The sequence below is a fragment of the Ovis aries genome, chromosome 13 (assembly GCF_016772045.2).
Source record: "Ovis aries strain OAR_USU_Benz2616 breed Rambouillet chromosome 13, ARS-UI_Ramb_v3.0, whole genome shotgun sequence".
Lineage (NCBI taxonomy): Eukaryota > Metazoa > Chordata > Mammalia > Artiodactyla > Bovidae > Ovis > Ovis aries.
In genome coordinates, this window is record NC_056066.1 from 39,265,972 (window position 1) to 39,288,695 (window position 22,724).

General features: G+C 41.5%; 1 protein-coding gene across 1 annotated transcript in view; it reads left to right on the top strand.

Annotated features, from left to right (window-relative positions):
- Positions 1-22,724, top strand: part of CFAP61 (cilia and flagella associated protein 61) — a 250,124-nt gene that overhangs the window by 80,937 nt on the left and 146,463 nt on the right. The window contains exons 13-14 of the mRNA XM_060397508.1: positions 62-201; positions 16,791-16,917. Coding sequence (XP_060253491.1) covers positions 62-201; positions 16,791-16,917 — 267 coding nt within the window. The remainder of the gene's footprint in view (positions 1-61; positions 202-16,790; positions 16,918-22,724) is intronic.

Below are 22,724 nucleotides of genomic sequence, written 5' to 3' on the forward strand. Positions count from 1 at the left end.
TGGCGTTTTGCAGCAGGAGTTTGTTTGGTGATTAATGATTTCTGGTTTCCAATCACACCAGGACAAGGACTTCTGCATCATTTCTGTGCCGCATCTCACCCCTGAGTTTGTCCTCATCCAGAGCTTCGTGAAGGTGGTTCCCTTCAACAACTGCACCCTAGAGCAGGACCTGTACGTCTTCCATCGGGCAGGGTTGCTCAAGTAAGCAGATGCTTGGTGGGCCAAAAGACAGTCCATGAAGTTACAAAAGGAGCATGGAAAAGGAACTCCCTGCCGTTTTAATTTAATAACTTATTTTTAAAATCGTCTTCTTGATGGAGGGCTTCATCAGGTGATTTTTACCAGTCTATTTAGGGAAAGAGTCATAGTGGCAAATTGCTAGTCCAGTCAGATATTAAAGCATAATCCAACTCTAAAATAATCAAAACAATGTCATTCGACCATTTCTATGGGTAGAGCAAGCTAACACAAGAAAGAGTCCCACCACAGACCCCGAGAGAGTAAAAATTGAATGTGTGTGTGTTTAAAGGTATATAGATGAATGTATATGATGGCATTTGTGTCACAATGGTGGGAAAAGAAAGAATTATTCTGTAAGTGATGGGATAAAATAAGAACAGAAATATTCTTCATATTCTCCAGTAAAATAAATTCCCACATGATTGAAGAGTTCAGTGTAAATATTGCAATAGGTCCAAATTAGAAACTGTGTCTATAGTACTAGGTTCCGGGAAAGGTTCTGAGAATACAGCAGTGAGCAACCTACTGATGTGTCCCCTGTCCTTTCAAAGCTCATAAACACTCAAGTAAAAGTAAACCTGCAGCCGTGACGGGGATACCAGCCATGGGTCTGTGGGACCACGGAGACGTGTCACTAGAAAAATCAACCCAGTCAGAGGAAGCCCACGGGGAGTGTGAGTGCAGACTAATCCTTACCATGTCTCAGGATGGGGAAGGTCTTTTTAGAACATGCAAGAAAAAAAATCAAGATTTGTTTTTAATCTTATATACATAAGAGACATTCTAGAAAAGTCCACAGGACTTTATTAATCTTATGTGCCTTTGGGAAGCAAGACAGGGATGTGGGGGTGTACATGGCAGTGTATTCTTTGCTTTATATCTGTGGGCTCTGTTTGATTTTTTTCATTAATAAATTTTATTTTCTAGAGCAGTTTTAGGCCCATAGCACCGTTTGTACCATCGATGAACCTATAGGGACTCACCATCATCAACCAGAGTCCACAGTTTACATGAAGGCTTGCTCATCAGTTACACCTTCTATCAGTTCAATTCAGTTCAGTCACTCTGTCATGTCTAACTCTTTGTGACCTCATGGACTGCAGCACGCCAGGCTTCTCTGTCCATCACCAACTCCCAGAGCTTGCTCAAACTCATGTACATCAAGTCGGTGATGCCATCCAACCACCTCATCCTCTGTCATCCCCTTCTTCTCCTGCCTTCAGTCTTTCCTGACATTAGAGTATTTCCCAAGTCCTTCGCATCAGGTGGCCAAATTATTGGAGCTTCAGCTTTAGCATCAGCCCTTCCAATGAATATTCAGGACTGATTTAGGATGGACTGGTTGGATCTCCTTGCAGTCCAAGACTCTCAAGAATCTTCTCCAACACCACAGTTCAATAGCATCAGTTCTTTGGCACTCAGCTTTCTTTATGGTCCAACTCTCATATCCATACATAACTATTAGAAAAACCATAGCTTTGACTAGACAGATCTTTGTTGGCAAAGTAATGTCTCTGCTTTTTAGTATGCTATCTAGTTTGGTCATAGCTTTCCTTCCAAGGAGCAAGCGTCTTTTTATTTCATGGCTGCAGCCACCATCTGCGGTGATTTTGGAGCCCAGGAGAATAAAGTCTCACTGTTTCCATTGTTTTCCCATCTATTTGCCATGAAGTGATGGTACCAGATGCCATGATCTTTGTTTTCTGAATGTTGAGTTTTAAGCCAGCTTTTCACTCTCCTCTTTCACTTTCATCAAGAGGCTCTTCAGTTCCTCTTCGATTTCTGCCATAAGGGTGGTGTCATCTGCATATCTAAGGTTATTGATATTTCCCCCAGCAATCTTGATTCCAGCTTGTGCTTCATCCAGCCCAGCATTTCACATGATGTACTCTGCACATAAGTTAAATAAGCAGGGTGACAATATACAGCCTTGACATACTCCTTTCCCAATTTGGAACCAGTCCATTGTTCCATGTCCAGTTCTAACTGTTGCTTCTTGACCTTCATACAGATTTCTCAGGAGACAGGTAAGGTCGTCTAGTATTCCCATCTTTTTAATAATTTTTCAGTTTATTGTGATCCACACAGTGAAAGACTTTAGCATAGTCAATGAAGCAGAAGTATATATTTTCTGAAATTCTCTTGCTTTTTCTTTGATCCAACGGATGTTGGGAATCTGATCTCTGGTTCCTCTGCCTTTTCTAAATTCAGCTTGAACATCTGGAAGTTCACGGTTCACATACTGTTGAGGCCTGGTTGGAGAATTTTGAGCATTACGTTGCTAGCGTGTGAGATGAGTGCAATTGTGTGGTAGTTTGAACATTCTTTGGGATTGGAATGAAAACTGACCTTTTCCAGTCCCGTGGCCACTGCTGATGGGTCTGGTCAAATGTGTAATGATGTGTCCTCCATTATAATTTCATATAGAGTAGTTTCTAAAACTCCTGTGTACTCCACCTATTCATCTCTCTCTGCTTCCCCACCATCTCTGTCAGCCACTGACCTTATCACCATTTCCATAGTTTTGTTCCCTGTAGCTCAAATGGTAAAGAATCTACCTGCAATCCAGGAGATCAGGGTTTGATCCTTGAGTCCGGAAGATCCTCTGGAGAAGGGAATGGCAATCCACTCTAGTATTCTTGCCTGGAGAATTCCATGGACAGAGAAGCCTGGCAGGCTACAGTTCGTGGGGTCACAAAGCACTGGACACGACTGAGCAACTAACACACACACAGAATGGCATAGCTGGAATCATATAGAGTCTGGCCTTTACAGATTAGCCTCTTTCATTTAGTAATTAGTATTTTCAAGTTCCTCCATGTCTTTTCATGGCTTGATAGCTCAATTCTTTTTAGCCCTGAATGGTATTCCTTTGTCTGGATGGACCACAGTTTATTTATCCTCTCACCTACTGAAAGACCGCTTAGTTGCTTCCAAGTTTTGGCAACTATGAATAAGGCAGACTACAAAGGCAACTACAAATATTCGTGTGCAGGTTTTTGTGTGGACGTAAGGTTTTGACTCGTTTGGGTATAAACCAAGGAGCACAACCATAGATTGTATGGTAAGAATATTGAGTTTTGTAAGAAACTACCCCCTTATCTTCCAAAGTCCTTCACCATTTTTGCATTCCTACCTGCAATAAATGCTTCTTCATGTCCTCACTGGTATCTGTCAGTGTTCTGAATTGCCATTCTAATAGCTGTATTGTGGTATCTTGCTTTAATTTGCATTTCCATACTGATTTATGATGTTGAGCATCTTTTCATTTGCTGTCTGCAATCTGTGTATCTACTTTGGTGAGACGTCTGTTCATATCTTCTGCCCTTTTTAAGAGTGGGTTGTTTATTTCTCTGTGTGTGTTTTTTTTAATTATAGGCATGCATTATGTACATAACAGAAAATGAAGTTACTTTTTGTATCACTGAGATTTTAAATTTTATTATGACTCAAGTAAAACTTTTATTAGAATGTTCTTTACGCTCTCTGCATTCTTGCATAGAGCATATTGGTGACATTTTCTCATGACTTCCAATGCTACTGGTGAATAAACACACGGATGACAGCAGCCAGATGACATACAGTCAGGATTGGGCCCCGGGTCTGCCTGTGGTCGTGACCTTGCTCTTAGTTGCTTAATTATTAAATTCATAGTCATGTTCCTTTCTTGTACACTTCCTTTTCTTACTATGAACACATATTTCTTTTATTAAAAATTAAGTTTAATTTTTCAAAACAATGAGACTTGCAACATGCATCTGGAAATTAATCCTGGTGGCAGCAGGGCCCTAGATTTTCTCTGTAACCATTTGCAACGTCAGCTTCATGTTTGCTTTGTTCTAATCACTTACATATAAAGGTGCAGCTTGTGTGCACCTGGGTTCTTTTCTGAAAAGTTAAAGACTCTCTAGCGGAAATAGTTTCCGTGTCCTTAGAAAATCATGATCTTTGTCACTGTTCCCCTCTGAGCCCTCTATGGGAACTTTCCTTTGTTGCTCTGAGTTTCACTGACAGCCCACCCACCGCTGCTCACCCAGTTCTCAGTGTGGCCAGTCTTGTGGCTCCTTTGCACTTTTTTACTCTTGTTCCTGACTCCTTGCTGCTTGCGTGTGTTGGGGGGGGGGTGTCCCTCAAAACCCATGTGCGTGTCTCCAAGGGGGATGTCTCCTTTGTGGCCATGGCAGTGAGTCATTGTTCTCTAGAGCAAACCTAGATCTTTAATTCTTTCAATTCTACCTGCGTTCCAGGTAGAGGAGGAAGATACAGAGGAAGGGGAGCGAGAAGATGCAGACCGGGTAGTGATGAGGGTGAATGTGAGGGGCATGAGGCAGGTGGGGGTGGAGGGCAGGAGGCAGCGGAAGCAGCCACGTGGGCACAGCCCTCCACTGCCCTGCTTTTTGAGCTGTGGCTTTAAATACATCCGTGTTCTTCCATTTTTTGCTTCACTTCTCTTGGCATCTGGGATGGATTGTTCTTGCCCTTAAGTTTGGTTACTCTAAATTTCATGACCTCCTCGAGGAGAAAAAAGATGGCGGAGGAATAGGACGGGAAGACCACTTTCTCCCTCACAAATTCCTCAAAGGAACATTTCAACGCCGAGCAAACTCCACAAAACAACTTCTGTAGGCTGGCAGAGGACATCAGGCAACCAGAAAAGCAGACCATTGTCTTCAAAAACAGGTAGGAAAAAATATAAAAGATGAAAAAGGAGACAAAGGAGGTGGGGAGGGAGCTCCGTCCCGGGAAGGGAAGCCCATCCCGGGAAGGGAATTTTAAGAAGAGAGGTTTCCAAACACCAGGAAACACTCTCCCTGCTGAGTCTGTGGCGAGCCTTGGAAACACAGAGGCAACATAACAGGAAGGAAAAATAAATAAATAATTAAAACCAAGAGATTACAAGCCCAATAGTAACTCCCCCAGCGGAAAAGCAGCACAGACGCCTGCATCCGCCATTGGGAAGTGGGGGCAGGGCAGGGACGCGCGGGAGGCGCAGGCTGCAGTGCTTTGTAAGAATCGGGCAGGAACGCCCCACGTGCAACCAGAACGATCTAACTTGGGCTAGCAAACCAGACTGTGGGATAGCTACTGCATGAAAAGCTCGAACATAAGACACCGCCAGGACCGAGCACAGAACAAAGGACGGAACGGAAAAAGCCGGCTGCAGACCATCCCCTGCCGGGGACAGGCAGCCAGAGCCGTAAGGACTGGAAAAGGGCAACTGCAGACCCGGAGAGACTTTATGTACCTAACTGCAAGCAGGCTCCTTTGCTAAGACTTCTGGGGGTGCTGGACAGTCACAATCTGCCTCACGGGGATGCCAGCGGTCCACCCAGAAAGCTGAGCAGCAGCGGCAGAAAAGGTGACAAGCCGCGGCTATCGCGCTCGCCAAACTCCTGAGCTACTCGGACCTGGGAAGAGCACAAAGCACAGTCCCAGCCGAATCTGTGCCTCTGAGGGCTGCCTGAGCGCCGAACCTGAGCGGCTTGGACCGGGGAAGTGCACGCAGCCTAGGGCCGGCCTCAGACAGTTCCTGGCTGAGCATCATAGAGCCGGAGCGGTTTGTGCGCGGCAAGAAGGGACAGGTCAAGCGGGGCTGAGACACTGTGTGCACACGACAGTGCTATTTGTTTGCAGCATCCTCCCTCCCCACAACGCGACTGAACTAGTGAGCCTGAAAAACCAGCAAACAGAAGAAGTTAAACAGAGGGAACCACCTTGGAAGTGATCCCACACGGCCCACAACATCAGAGAAGGGCCAGTTATATTTTTACTATTTTAAAAATCATTCCTTTTTTTTTCTTCTTTTTTTTCTAACTTTTTTTTAATTGTTAAGTCTTCTATTTCTCCTCTAATTTTTATTTCTATAGCCTACTATTACTATTTTTTAAAAAAAAGACTTTTTTTTTTTAAGGCAAACACCATATATAGTCTTTGCATGGTTGTTGGTGGTTTTTTGTTTGTTTTTTGTTGTTGTTTTTTTTGTTTGTTTTTTAATAATTCTTGTTTTTTTTTCTTTCTTCCTTTTTCCTTCTGCTTTTCTTTAATATTGTATCTTTGAAAATCCAACCTCTACTCTAGATTTTTAATCTTTGCTCTTAGGTTTTTGTTGTCAATTTTGTACATTTAAAAACCCAAACTTCACTACCCAAGTTTACCTGAGAGCGAGATTTCTGGCTTGACCACTCTCTCCTCCTTTGGACTCTCCTTTTTCTTCACCAGGTGGCCTCTGTCTCTTTTCTCCCCATCTCTTGTCTATCCAACTCTGTGAATCTCTGTGTGTTCCAGACGGTGGAGAACACCCAAGGAACTGGTTACTGGCAAGATTTGTCTCCCTCCTTCTCATTCCTCTCTCTTATCCTCCTGGCCACCTCTGTCTACTTCTTCCCTCTCCTCTTCCCTGTATAACTCCATAAATACCTCTGAGCGGTCCAGACTATGGAGCGCACATAAGGAAGTGACTACTGGCTAGCTTGCTCTCTCCTCTTTTGATCTCACCGCATCTCATTCCAGTTACCTCTAACTACCCCCTCCATCTTCTCTTCTCCTTGTAACTCAGTGAACCTCTCTGAGTGTCCCTCAATGTGGAGAAACTTTTCATCTTTAACCTAGATGTTTTATCATCGGTGCTGTATAGATGGAGAAGTCTAGAGGCTACTGTAAAAATAAAACTGAAAGCCAGAAGCAGGAGGCTTAAATCCAAAGCCTGAAAACATTAGAGAACTCTTGAATTCAGGGAAAATTAAGCAATAGGAGCTCATCAAATGCCTTCATACCTACACCGAAACCAAGCTCCACCCAAGGGCCAACAAGTTCCAAAACAAGACATACCACTCAAATTCTCCAGCAACACAGGAACACTCCCCTGAGCTTCAATATACAGGCAGCTCAAAATTATTCCAAAACCTTTGATGTCTCATAACCCATTACCGGTCACTCCACTGCACTCCAGAGAGAAGAAACCCAGCTCCACCCACCAGAACTCCAACACAAGCCTCCCTAACCAGGAAACCTTGACAAGCCACTGATAGAACCCCACCCACAGTGAGGAAGCTCCATAATAAAGAGAACTCCACAAATTACCAGAATATAAAAAGGCCACCCCAAACGCAGCAATATAACCAAGATGAAGAGACAGAGGAATACTCAGCAGGTAAAGGAACAGGAGAGTTGCCCACCAAACCAAACAAAAGAGGAAGAAGTAGGGAATCTACCTGAGAAGGAATTCCGAATATTGATAGTGAAAATGATCCAAAATCTTGAAATCAAAATGGAATCACAGATAAATAGCCTAGAGACAAGGATTGAGAAGATGCAAGAAAGGTTTAACAAGGACCTAGAAGAAATAAAAAAGAGTCAAAATATAATGAATAACGCAATAAATGAGATCAGAAACACTCTGGAGGCAACAAATAGTAGAATAACAGAGGCAGAAGATAGGATTAGTGAAATAGAAGATAGAATGGTAGAAATAAATGAATCAGAGAGGAAACAAGAAAAACAAAAGAAACGAGGACAATCTCAGAGACTTCCAGGACAATATGAAATGCTCCAACATTCGAATTATAGGAGTCCCAGAAGAAGAAGACAGAAAGAAGGATCATGAGAAAATCCTTGAGGAGATAATAGTTGAAAACTTCCCTAAAATGGGGAAGGAAATAATCACCCAAGTCCAAGAAACACAGAGTTCCAAATAGGATAAACCCAAGGCGAAACACCCCAAGACACATATTAATCAAATTAACAAAGATCAAACACAAAGAACAAATATTAAAAGCAGCAAGGGAAAAACAACAAATAACACACAAGGGGATTCCCATAAGGATAACAGCTGATCTTTCAATAGAAACTCTTCAGGCCAGGAGGGAATGGCAAGACATACTTAAAGTGATGAAAGACAATAACCTACAGCCCAGATTACTGTACCCAGCAAGGATCTCATTCAAATACGAAGGAGAAATCAAAAGCTTTACAGACAAGCAAAAGCTGAGAGAATTCAGCACCACCAAACCAGCTCTCCAACAAATTCTAAAGGATATTCTCTAGACAGGAAACACGAAAGGGTGTATAAACCCGAACCCAAAACAATAAAGTAAATGGTAACGGGATCATACTTATCAATAATTACCTTAAACGTAAATGGGTTGAATGCCCCAACCAAAAGACAAAGACTGGCCGAATGGATACAAAAACAAGACCCCTCTATATGCTGCTTACAAGAGACCCACCTCAAAACAAGGGACACATACAGACTGAAAGTGAAGCGCTGGAAAAAGATATACCACACAAATAGAGACCAAAAGAAAGCAGGAGTGGCAATACTCATATCCGATAAAGTAGACTTTAAAACAAAGGCTGTGAAAAGAGACAAAGAAGGCCACTACATAATGATCAAAGGAACAATCCAAGAAGAAGATATAACAATTATAAATATATATGCACCCAATATAGGAGCACCACAATATGTAAGACAAATGCTAACAAGTATGAAAGGGAAATCAACAATAACACAATAATAGTGGGAGACTTTAATACCCCACTCACACCTATGGACAGATCAACTAAACAGAAAATTAACAAAGAAACGCAAACTTTAAATGATACATTAGATCAGTTAGACCTAATTGATATCTATAGGACATTTCACCCCAAAACAATGAATTTCACCTTTTTTCAAGTGCTCATGGAACCTTCTCCAGGATAGATCACCTCCTGGGCCATAAATCTAAACTTGATAAATTCAAAAAATCAAAATCATTCCAAGCATCTTTTCTGACCATAATGCATTAAGATTAGATCTCAATTACAGGAGAAAAACTATTAAAAATTCCAACATATGGAGGTTGAACAACACACTTCTGAATAACCAACAAATCACAGAAGAAATCAAAAAGGAAATCAAAATATGCATAGAAACTAATGAAAATGAAAACACAACAACCCAAAACCTGTGGGACACTATAAAAGCAGTGCTAAGAGGAAAGTTCATAGCAATACAGGCTTACCTCAAGAAACAAGAAAAAAGTCAAATAAATAACCTAACTCTACAACTAAAGCAACTAGAAAAGGAAGAATTGGAGAACCCCAGAGTTAGTAGAAGGAAAGAAATCTTAAAAATTAGGGCAGAAATAAATGCAAAAGAAACAAAAGAGACCATAGCAAAAATCAACAAAGCCAAAAGCTGGTTCTTTGAAAGGATAAATAAAATTGACAAACCATTAGCCAGACTCATCAAGAAGCAAAGAGAGAAAAATCAAATCAATAAAATTAGAAATGAAAATGGAGAGATCACAACAGACAACACAGAAAGACAAAGGATCATAAGAGACTACTATCAGCAGTTGTATGCCAATAAAATGGACAACGTGGAAGAAATGGACAAATTCTTAGAAAAGTACAATTTTCCAAAACTGAACCAGGAAGAAATGGAAAATCTTAACAGACCCATCACAAGCACAGAAATTGAAACTGTAATCAGAAATCTTCCAGCAAACAAAAGCCCAGGTCCAGACGGCTTCACAGCTGAATTCTACCAAAAATTTCGAGAAGGGCTAACACCTATCCTCCTCAAACTCTTCCAGAAAATTGCAGAGGAAGGTAAACTTCCAAACTCATTCTATGAGGCCACCATCACCCTAATACCAAAACCTGACAAAGATGTCACAAAAAAAGAAAACTACAGGCCAATATCACTGATGAACATAGATGCAAAAATCCTCAACAAAATTCTAGCAATCAGGATCCAACAACACATTAAAAAGATCATACACCATGACCAAGTGGGCTTTATCCCAGGGATGCAAGGATTCTTCAATATCCGCAAATCAATGTAATTCACCACATTAACAAATTGAAAAATAAAAACCATATGATTATCTCAGTAGATGCAGAGAAGGCCTTTGACAAAATTCAACATCCATTTATGATAAAAACTCTCCAGAAAGCAGGAATAGAAGGAACATACCTCAACATAATAAAAGCTATATATGATAAACCCACAGCCAACATTATCCTCAATGGTGAAAAATTGAAAGCATTTCCCCTAAAGTCAGGAACAAGACAAGGATGTCCACTTTCACCGCTACTATTCAACATAGTTCTGGAAGTTTTGGCCACAGCAATCAGAGCAGAAAAAGAAATAAAAGGAATCCAAATTGGAAAAGAAGAAGTAAAACTCTCACTGTTTGCAGATGACATGATCCTCTACATGGAAAACCCTAAAGACTCCACCAGAAAATTACTAGAGCTCATCAATGAATATAGTAAAGTTGCAGGATATAAAATCAACACACAGAAATCCCTTGCATTCCTATACACTAATAATGAGAAAGTAGAAAAAGAAATTAAGGAAACAATTCCATTCACCATTGCAACAAAAAGAATAAAATACTTAGGAATATATCTACCTAAAGAAACTAAAGACCTATATATAGAAAACTATAAAACACTGATGAAAGAAATCAAAGAGGACACTAATAGATGGAGAAATATACCATGTTCATGGATCGGAAGAATCAATATAGTGAAAATGAGTATACTACCCAAAGCAATTTACAAATTCAGTGCAATCCCTATCAAGCTACCAGCCATATTTTTCACAGAACTAGAACAAATAATTTCAAGATTTGCATGGAAATACAAAAAACCTCGAATTGCCAAAGCAATCTTGAGAAAGAAGAATGGAACTGGAGGAATCAACTTGCCTGACTTCAGGCTCTACTACAAAGCCACAGTCATCAAAACAGTATGGTACTGGCACAAAGACAGACATATAGATCAATGGAACAAAATAGAAAGCCCAGAGATAAATCCACACACCTATGGACACCTTATCTTTGACAAAGGAGGCAAGAATATACAATGGAGTAAAGACAATCTCTTTAACAAGTGGTGCTGGGAAAACTGGTCAACCACTTGTAAAAGAATGAAACTAGATCACTTCCTAACACCGCACACAAAAATAAACTCAAAATGGATTAAAGATCTAAATGTAAGACCAGAAACTATAAAACTCCTAGAGGAGAACATAGGCAAAACACTCTCCGACATAAATCACAGCAGGATCCTCTATGATCCACCTCCCAGAATTCTGGAAATAAAAGCAAAAATAAACAAATGGGATCTAATTAAAATTAAAAGCTTCTGCACAACAAAGGAAAATATAAGCAAGGTGAAAAGACAGCCTTCTGAATGGGAGAAAATAATAGCAAGTGAAGCAACTGACAAACAACTCATCTCAAAAATATACAAGCAACTTATGCAGCTCAATTCCAGAAAAATAAACGACCCAATCAAAAAATGGGCCAAAGAACTAAATAGACATTTCTCCAAAGAAGACATATGGATGGCTAACAAACACATGAAAAGATGCTCAACATCACTCAATATTAGAGAAATGCAAATCAAAACCACAATGAGGTACCACTTCACACCAGTCAGAATGGCTGCAATCCAAAAATCTGCAAGCAATAAATGCTGGAGAGGGTGTGGAGAAAAGGGAACCCTCCTACACTGTTGGTGGGAATGCAAACTAGTACAGCCACTATGGAGAACAATGTGGAGATTCCTTAAAAAAATTGCAAATAGAACTACCGTATGACCCAGCAATCCCACTGCTGGGCATACACACCAAGGAAACCAGAATAGAAAGAGACACATGTACCCCAATGTTCATCGCAGCACTGTTTATAATAGCCAGGACATGGAAACAACCTAGATGTCCATCAGCAGATGAATGGATAAGAAAGCTGTGGTACATATACACAATGGAGTATTACTCAGCCGTAAAAAAGAATTCATTTGAATCAGGTCTGATGAGATGGATGAAACTAGAGCCGATTATACAGAGTGAAGTAAGCCAGAAAGAAAAACACCAATACAGTATACTAACACATATATATGGAATTTAGAAAGATGGCAATGACGACCCTGTATGCAATACAGGAAAAAAGACACAGATGTGTATAATGGACTTTTGGACTCAGAGGGAGAGGGAGAGGGTGGGATGATTTGGGAGAATGGCATTCTAACATGTATACTATCATGTAAGAATTGAATCGCCAGTCTATGTCTGATGCAGGATACAGCATGCTTGGGGCTGGTGCATGGGGATGACCCACAGAGATGTTATGGGGAGGGGAGGTGGGAGGGGGGCTCATGTTTGGGAACGCATGTAAGAATTAAAGATTTTAAAATAAAAAAAAATAAATTAAAACAAACAAAAAAATTTCATGACCTCCTGTCCTCGGCTCCCACCGGATCGCCTTCCTCTTCCCTTGGGAAATTATATTTATGTCTGTCACCTGCCCTCTGGCCATGCTGCTGAGCACAGGGACAAATAGCGGTGTCACCTCTCTGTCAACAGATTCCACGAGGGGGAATCTCGTTTCATTTGTGGCTACTGGTCTTTGGGAGGACATTTCCCAGCATTTATGTTAGCTTTCATTTGGAATGTGCATTAACTGAACGCTTTTTAACACTCTCCTTCACCGAGTGATCTCAGGGATGCCTGCTTATATAACCTGCCTGTTCTTCACCATTGTGTGTGTGAAAGTTGCTCAGTCATGTCTGACTCTTTGCACCAGGCTCCTCTGTCCATGGAATTCTCCAGGCCAGAATACTGGAGTGGGTAGCCATTCCCTTCTCCAGGGGATCTTCCAGACCCAGGGATTGAACCCAGGTCTCCTGCATTGCAGGCGGATTTTTTACTATATGAGCACCATTGCATGGGCTTTTCTTCTTTATTCATGACCAGAGGACAAGTTTGGATGAACCAACTGGTCATTCCATCTTCCTGCCCTTCCAAAGCATGTTTTTCTGAAATTTGCCATCTTTTTTTTTTAATTTGGTAGACTAGGTTTCAAACTTACTCATCCAACTGATATATATATATATATATATATATATATATATATATATGCCAGAAATGATTTTCTATGAATAAACATTGACCTCTAAGTTGAATCATACTACTTATTGTCAACTTTGCTCAGCAAATAAAAATGCCCTTCAAGTTGGCTTTTAAACGGTTCCTTCCCTCAGTGTTTTTGCTTTATATGCTTTTCCATGGGTGACTCACTCATGCCTGGTAGTCATCTTTTTCTAGCATGTCACCATTCTACCTGTTTCAGGCCCATGTTGTCACTGAGAGTGGTTTAGGGCTATCAGTCTTTCTGTGCTTTTAACCAGCTTCCTTGAATAGAAGCCAAGAGAAACTTTCTTTTGTAGTTATCATTTTGTTTTGGTTTAAACTGAAATGCTGACAGCTGTCGAATTATTTTATGTTTCTATTACATAGATCACTCCTTTGAAGTGCAGAAAGATTCAAATTACTTTTTCTTCTTTCCATCATTTAGTTTTAATTCACTGGCATCGAAAAACCACCCTATATTCTGCAAGACTGAGTGACGACATACACATTGACTGCTAGGTGTCTATAACCATTCTTACATTCAACTTGAAGTTGAAAAATTAACTGTTAAATCTTTTTCCTTCTACTTTTATGTATGATTTTTTATTTTGTTATGTATGCAGTCTGATTAAATGCTATAAAATCTGATCTTTGAGGCCAGAATCTGCCAAAACCAGGAGAACAAAATCTCTTGTGAAACAAAACTTTCCAGATCCAAAAAGGGACCAGTGGGCAAGGATGACATAATTTCCTCGTGGAGAGGTGACACTTCCTGAACATTTCCAAGTTCAGCAGAGGAGGGATGTGTGAGAGCGGAGTGACCTGGGGAGGTGAAGGGCCACAGGGAAGGATTAGGAAACCAGGGGGCCCCATGTAGGACCCCCTTGGGAAAACTTGCCTCTGCTATGGCTGGAGGAAGCCCCATGAATGGGTGGACAACCATGGCTAAACTCTCTGATTCAAAGCAGCTCTAGAACCACGTGTGAGCCCTTGAGAAAACGCCTAAACCGTCTTGGCGTGAGCATGTGTTCCCTTCTGGGAAGGTTGTGCAAGGTAACCAGCAGAACAGGTGGTGGGCTGGGGGCATGGTCTCCTTCCTGGCTCTCTGCCTGGTTGTGGGACAGAGGAAGAGACCCAGCACAGAGCTGATAATGAAAGAACGATGATCTGAAACTCCTCATTCCAAACTTGTGGAGAGATACAAGTAGGAACATCTGAACTAGATTTTGGCACAAGGTGGCCATGTCAGAACCATGTTCTTATTTTTCACTTAGAAATTGCTCATGCTGTTTCTATTATTCAGTTCAGTTCAGTTCATTTCAGTCGCTCAGTCATGTCTGACTCTTTGCAGCCTCATGGACTGCAGCACACCAGGCTTCTCTGTCCATCACCAACTCCTGGAGCTTACTCAAACTCATGTTCATCGAATCGGTGATGCCATCCAACCATCTCATCTTCCGTCGTCCTCTTCTCCCCCCATCTTCAATCTTTCCCAGCATCAGGATCTTTTCCAATTAGTCAGTTCTTCACATCAGGTGGCCAAAGTATTGGAGTTTCAGCTTCAGCATCAGTCCTTCCAATGAATATTCAGGACTGATTTCCTTTAGGGTGGACTGGGTGGATTTCCTTGCAATCCTAGGGACCCTCAAGAGTCTTCTCCAACACCACAGTTCAAAAGCATTAGTTCTTTGGCACTCAACTTTCTTTATAGTCCAACTCTCACATCCATACATGACTACTGGAAAAACCATAGCTTTGGCTAGACAGACTTTGGTGGCAAAGTAATGGCTCTGCTTTTTAATATGCTGTCTAACTTGGTCATAACTTTTCTTCCAAGGAGCAAGTGTCTTTTAATTTTATGGCTGCCGTCACCATCTACAGTGATTTTGGAGCCCAAGAAAATAAAATTTGTCAGTGTTTCCACTGTTTTCCCATCTATTTGCCATGAAGTAATGGGATGCCATGATATTAGTTTTCTGAATGTTGAGTTTTAAGCCAACTTTTTCACTCTCCTCTTTCACTTTCATTAAGAGGCTCTTTAGTTCTTCTTCACTTTCTGCCATAAGGGTGTCATCTGCATATCTGAGGTTATTGATGTTTCTCCCAGCAATCTTGATTCCAGCTTGTGCTTCATCCAGCCCAGCATTTCTCATGATGTGCTCTGCGTATAAGTTAAATAAGCAGGGTGACAATATACAGCCTTGACGTACTCTTTTTCCAATTTTATTATTATTCTATTACTCAGGTGATAGCAATTGATTGGGGCTTCCCTGGTTGCTCAGTGGTAAAGAATCTGCCTGCCCGTACAGGAGATTCAGGAGATGTGGGTTTGATCCCTGGGTCCAATGGCAACCTATTCTAGTGTTCTTGTCTGGAAAACTCCATGGACAGAAAAGGCTGGCGGGCTATGGTCCCTGGAGTCACAGAGTTGGAAATGACTTAGAGACAAAGTAATTGATCATTTTTATATCAGTTAACTATAGATGTAGATTGTTCTTTCTAAATGTGCTTCTTTGCACACAAATGGAAGAGGACATTAAAACATAAGCACAAATATTCACTACAGTTGAAAGTAAAGTAGGTTAGAGTATTTTACTTTATTAATAATAGGAGAAGTAGCCTTGTCCTATTTGATAATAACACTAATAACCCCCTAATGACTGGAGAGTGTGCCGTGTATGAACCCTATATCGTATGCAGGGCCCAGCCTCCAGGCTAAGGTGGAGACATCACCTCCCCTTTGCATGGGTCCACAGCTCCATCCATGGCAAACAGGCACTCAGATGCCCTGCATACCTAGGTATGGGGTGGGCTGGCACTCTACACGGAGTTGCCAGCCTAACACACTGTGGCACTGCCTGCCCTGCGTGCAGACAGCCACCACCTTGCTCTGATTAGAGACTCCAGGGGCACAGTTTGATGCTGATCCTCCCCAGGCCCATGTCCAGGACCCCAGCGAGGGTGGGGCAGGATTGCTCAAAGTGGGGCTCCCCCATTGATGCACCCAGTTGTCACCCTGGCAGAGGATGGAAGCCATCACAGGGCAGAGATGGGGAAGGTGCCAAAGGCAGGGCACAGATTGGGGAGAAACCATTGTGGGAACTGGGCGAGGTGGGTACCATGTGTGAGCCAAGGCATCAAGCCCCAGACGTGCTGCTCCATTGTCCTACTAGACTTCACATAAAATCACGAAATCAAAGATAAAATTATTAAGAAATTTAAGACTCATGAAGCCGGCCTGGGTTCAGTGTAAGTTCTTAACTTCTTAACATACTTTATAAATTTGATGAAGAGTTTGGCTTTATGTATGAAGCAAATGTGACATAAGGCATAGTGCTGAACATTTTAAATGAAATAAATTTAAAACTTGACTTTGTATTGTTTGGTTAATGGTTACAGTCAGTGTTGCTGTTTTCTTTTTCTTTTAACCTTATTCTTTGCAATTTTTAAATGAATGTTTTCCATGTTTTCTAGAATGAAGAGTTACTTTTAAATTAAATCCCAATGTTATATAAAAATATTTTACTGGATATTATTTTACATAAGTGTGACCTGTTACAATCTTGTCTCCATTTGGGGGACAGGGAGAATATGTGTTTTAGTACTTTAAGCTGAAAAAGAAAATGTGTCTCTTCTTACCCAGGACCATTGAAATAAGGTTAGCTACCCTCTCGGACACTCCTGGTGTTGAAAAGCTCATCAGCACCCTCATGCCATGTAAAAGCATATTGGAGGATTTGAAGCAGTACAATGAGGCTCGCAGGGACCCTGTAAGTACCTGCTACTTCCAGACTGGCTTCCTTTCTCCATGCTTTGGTACCATTATGAGCTGTGTAGGTTCCATCCCGAAGTTTTCTTGGGCCTTGTTGGAGAATTGGGTAGTGGGGAGCAACAGAGGTGGGTTGAGAGAGGGGAGGGAGAAAAAAAGAACAAGGAAACTGAGGTTTGAAGAAGTTTGGGGCTGTTTTTCTGACTAGTGGCCCCATGGGGGCTATTCAGATATGCCCTAAATCCTTATCTCTGGCATAGAAAATTTGAACTTGATCTAGGCAATGTGTAAGAAAATGAGACCCCAGTGCTTGAAATAGGTGCATCTGAGTCAGGTTAGAGGATCCTTGGCAGCACCCCAGCAGCACCCATTTCACCCTCTGGATGATGGGTTGGTCCATACCCTTTTGTTGAGCTGGCTGCATCCTCAAGGATCAGATTGGCTGGGAAGATCCTGTGTGACAAATTTGGGGCTCTCTTGCTAGTACAGTAAGTATATTATACATCTGGCATAACAAAGGGCAAGCTAGCAGTGGTCCTTACGTCGTCACTGCCTTCTTAAGGACCACGTCAGTTACCTTCCTCCAGATATGGAAGAATGCATGTGGTTAGGAAAATGCTTCATTACTGTTTTGATGAATTTTATTTTAAAAAATGTTCACTGAAGCATAATCAATAAAAAAAGTTTGATGGATTTCACAATTTAAACACGCCATGGAATAAGCAGGAAACAGACTAACCCAGCCCACCGGAAATCACTTTCAAGTTCTCGTTTAGTGACTTCCCCCTACCCCCAGGTTAGTACTACCTTCGCTTCTAAGATCATAAATACCCGGCTTTTGAGCTTTATTTAAAGGGATCAGACAGTATGTTTTCTGACACCAAGCACCTTTTGCTCAGCCACAACTGTGAGATTCATCCACAGTGTGGTGTACACAGTACTTCATTGCTTGAACGTACCCCAGTTTATTCATTCCACCTCTCAGGTCATCTGGCGAGTTCCCAGTTATGGGCTTTTTTGAATAAACATTTCAGTCAATCTAAAACTCATCAAGAGGGAGGCAACAAACACAAACATGGTGAGAGTTTTAATAAATATAAAGGCATTGAATTAAAAGAAAGCTTCCCTTCAGCACATGTTTTTCTGTTTTGGTTTGTCTTGCTCTCTTTTGGTCTTCATATATATATATATATATATATATATATTTTTTTTTTTTTTTTTCCTTCCCTCGTGGCTGGCTGACACAGTATGATGTAGCGGCCCAGTTCTTAAAGTGGATTCTAAGGAACTCTAGGGGTCCCCAAGACATTCAGGGAGTTTGTGAGGTTAAAACTATCCTCCTAAGAAGAGTAAGAAATTATTTTCCTTTTCTGCAGAATTGATATTTGCACTAATGACACAAAAGCAATGGTGGGAAAAACCTCCGGGACCTCGGTGTGGATCGGGGGTGGGGCAGCAAACTTGCCAGTGGTCACCGAGTTTGCGGCTCTGCTCTCACAGGAGTGACAGGAACAGAAAGCCCATGACGGGAGGTCACTGCGCACCAGCAGAAAGGCTAAAACTAAAAACAGGGACACCCCTCGGTGCTGGCAAGGATGCTGGGAAGTTGGGTCACTCCTCTGTTGCTGGTGGGGATGTGAAATGCTATCCCCACTCTGGAGAACATTTTAGCTATCCCTTAAAAAAACAAACAAATAAGTACAATAGTCATGTGACCTGGTGATTGCACTCCTGAGCATTTATCCCAGAAAAAGGAAGATTTGGATACAAGTGTTCATAGCAGCTGGAGTCAGACCAGGCGTCCTTCAACAGGTGGATAAGCTGTGTTACCTCCATGCCATTGAATAGTGCTCAGCAGTAGCAAACGATGTACTGTTTTTTTGTTTAGGTGTAGTTGAGTTATAATGTATTAGTTTCAGGTGTACCACAGAGTGATTCAGGTAAATACATGTATATCTGTATAGTAAGTCCTTGTTGTTTATCTGTTTTACATATAGTAATGTATATCAGTTGGGCTTCCCCAGTGGCTCAGTGGTAAAGAATCTCCTGCAGTGCAGGAGCCGAAGGAGATGTGGGTTCATTCCCTATGTCACAAAGATCCCCTGGAGGAGGAAATGGCAACCCACTCCAGTATGCCTGCCTGAAAAAAATCCCATGGACAGTGGAGCCTGGTGGGCTACAGTCCTTAGGATTGCAAAGAATCACACGACTGAATGACTGAGCCGGCCAGTCAGCATGTCAGTTAATTTCAAACTCCCAATTTATGTCTCCCATCACCCCTTTCTCCTTTGGTAACTGTGATTGTTTTCCATGTCTCTGAGTTGGTTTCTGTTTTGTAAATAAGCTCATTTGTATAATTTTTTGTTAGATTCCACAAAGAAGTGATATTATATGAGATTTTTTTTTTTCTGTTTGATTTACTTCACTTAATGAGATCATCTCTGGGTCCATCCATGTTGCTGAAAATGGCAAATTTCATTCTTCTTTACAGATGAGTAACCTTCCATTGTGTATAAGTGTCACATCTTATTTCTCCATTCCTCTGTTGATGGATATTTATGTTGCTTCCATGTCATGGCTATTGTCAGTAATGCTGCAGTGGACACTGGGGTGCATGTCTCTCTTCAAATTAGGGTTTTCCTCTTTTCCAGATACATGCTCAGAAGTGGAATTGCTAAATGATATGGTTGTTCTATTTTTAATTTTTTAAGGACCTCTGTACTATTGAGGGATGCACTGTTGATTCATGCATCAACTTGGGTGACTGTCCTGTGTGTATGTTTGTGTGTGTGTATGTGTGTGTGTGTGTGATCGGTTGCTCAGTCATGTGCAACTCTTTGCGGCCTCATGGACTATCACCCACCAGGCTCCTCTGCCCATGGAGTTTTCCAGGCAAGAATATTGGAGTAGGGTGCCATTTCCTATTCCAGGGGATCCTCCTGATCCAGGGATCCAACCCACGTCTCTTGCATCTCCTACATTGGCAGGCAGATTCTTTACCACTAGAAAATATTCAGAGAATTATGCTAAATGGAAAAATAGGCCAATCCCTAGAGGTTATATACTGTGTGAGTTTGCTTGTATGACATTTTGTAAATGGTAACGCTTTAGAGCTGGGTTAAGGATGGGAACGGGGCAGAGGGCAGAGAGGTGTGGTAAGCCAAGAGATCCTTGTGTTGGACTGTCTAGTATCTTGACTGCAATGGTAGGCACATGAGCCCACACAGGGGCTAAAACTGCCCAGATCTGAATACACACACACACACACACACACACACTCACATCAGTGTGTTTCCCTGCTTGTCATATCACACTAGTATTCTGCAGAAGGTGACCGTTATAGGATACTGGGCAAAATGTACAAGGAGTCTCTCCGTATTGTTTTTTTACAACTGCTGGTGAATCTGCAGCTATCTTCATAGACATTTTAATTAAAACTCCCCAAAAAAAGAGGTGAGCCAGTTTCCCTTGAAGCCGTAAACATTATTAACTTACTAAGCCTCGGTGCTTGAGTGTATGTATTTGCCGTATTCTGTGTAGCAAAATGAGATATGGCCATAGCAGTCTTGGGCTGCGGACTGAACCAGGGTGGTGGTTTGAAGAAAAACGTTTCTGCGGTTGTTTGAATTGCAGCACTGCTGTCACAGGGCAGCTGGCAGACAAAATATGGTTATTTAGTCCTGGGGAGCCGGCAGATTTTTTCTTCAAACTGAACGAGGTGAGAGGGTCACTCCATGAAGACAACTGACAGCATGTATCCTCTATGATGAAGACCAAGCTTTTTAAAAAAACTTAGGCTTTTAGAAAATCAGTATCTGCCATCATAAGCTTGACAGCTCCCCCAAAACTTAAAAACAGGTTTTCTGATGAAGCTGGTGGTGATATTACCAAATGTGGTGTTTTGATATTTTGTGATTAAAAATAGATCAACATTTGGAAAATCTGCATAAGCTTGGTGAACCAATATTTTCCAGATAGACAGGCCATGATATTACAAAATCGTGCAGAGGTAAAAGATTCAAAGTGAAGAAGAGACCAGTAAATTTCAATGTAGTTGGTCATTCACTGATAGATTTCAGATCCACATTGCAACAAATCTTTAATACAATACATACAACACGTTACTTTTTGGCGGAACATCAAAGAAGAATATCCATAATTATCTGAAAAAAATTGTTTAAATACATCTCCTTTTTACAACTATTGTCCTTATGAAGACATTTTTTTTTTGCATTCATTTCAACCAAACTAATATATTACAACAGATTGAATATAGAAGCAGATGTGAAAATCCAGCTGTCTTCCATTAAGCCACACATTAAAGATCTGCAAAAATCTGAAACAATGCTACTCTTTTCTCTAAATCCGTTAGTTCAGTTCACTCACTCAGTCATGTCCGACTCTTTGCAACCCCATGGACTGCAGCACACCAGGCTTCCCTGTCCATCACCAACGCCCAGAGCTTACTCAAACTCACGTCCATCAAGTTGGTGATGCCATCCAACCATCTTATCCTCTGTCATCCCCTTCTCCTCCTGCCTTCATCTTTCCCAGCATCAGGGTCTTTTCCAATTAGTCAGTTCTTCGCATCAGGTGGACAAAGTATTGGAGTTTCAGCTTCAGCGTCAATCCTCCCAATGAATATTCAGGACTGATTTCCTTTAGGATGGACTGGTTGGATCTCCTTGCAATCCTAGGGACTCTCAAGAGTCTTCTCCAACACCACAGTTCAAATGCATCAATTCTTTGGCTCTCAGCTTTCTTTGTAGTCCAACTCTCACATCCATACATGACTACTGGAAAAACCATAGCTTTGACTAGATGGCCCTTTGTCAGCAAAGTAATGTCTCTGCTTTTTAATATGATGTCTAGGTCAGTCAATGGCACCCCACTCCAGTACTCTTGCCTGGAAAATCCCTACAGGCTGCAGTCCTTGGGGTCGCTAAGAGTTGGACACGACTGAGTGATTTCACTTTCACTTTTCACTTTCATGCATTGGAGAAGGAAATGGCAACCCACTCCAGTGTTCTTGCCTGGAGAATCCCAGGGACGGGGGAGCGTGGTGGGCTGCCGTCTATGGGGTCACACAGAGTTGGACACGACTGAAGTGACTTAGCAGCAGCAGCAGCTAGGTCAGTCATAGCTTTTCTTCCAAGGAGCAAGCGTCTTTTAATTTCATGGCTGCAGTCAACATCTGCAGTGATTTTGGAGCCTAAAAAAAAAAAGTCTCTCACTGTTTCCACTGTTTCCCCATCTCTTTGCCATGAAGTGATGGGACCAGATGCCATGATCTTAGTTGAGTTTCAAGCCAGATTTTTCACTCTCCTCTTTCACTTTCATCAAGAGGCTCTTTAGTTCTTCTTCGCTTTCTGCCATAAAGGTGGTGTCATCTAAATATTTCTCTAAATATTTTTGTCAAATTAAAAAATTTGCTTTAACAAATAAATTCAACAAAAATTCATAGAAGAATCCAAAATTTTCTCAATTTTAATTTCTAATACAGAAAGTAGTAGCAGAATTACAGACACAAACCAAAGCTCTTTGGCATCCTCAGGACGCAGGGCTCCTGGGCTGACAGTGAGAACCACTGATGTGCTAAAGAAAACAGTTGTTGTTCAGTCGCTAAGTCATGTCTGACTTTCTGCAACCCCAGGGACTGTAGCCTGCCAAGCTCCTCTGTCCATGAGATTATCCTGGCAGGAATACAGATTCCCAGTCAAAAGCACGTGGTTGGAATCAATAGATCCATTCTGCAGTAGTTGGGAATCTTGTCAAGGTGGACTCTCAAGCCTTGTTTTCTCATAGATG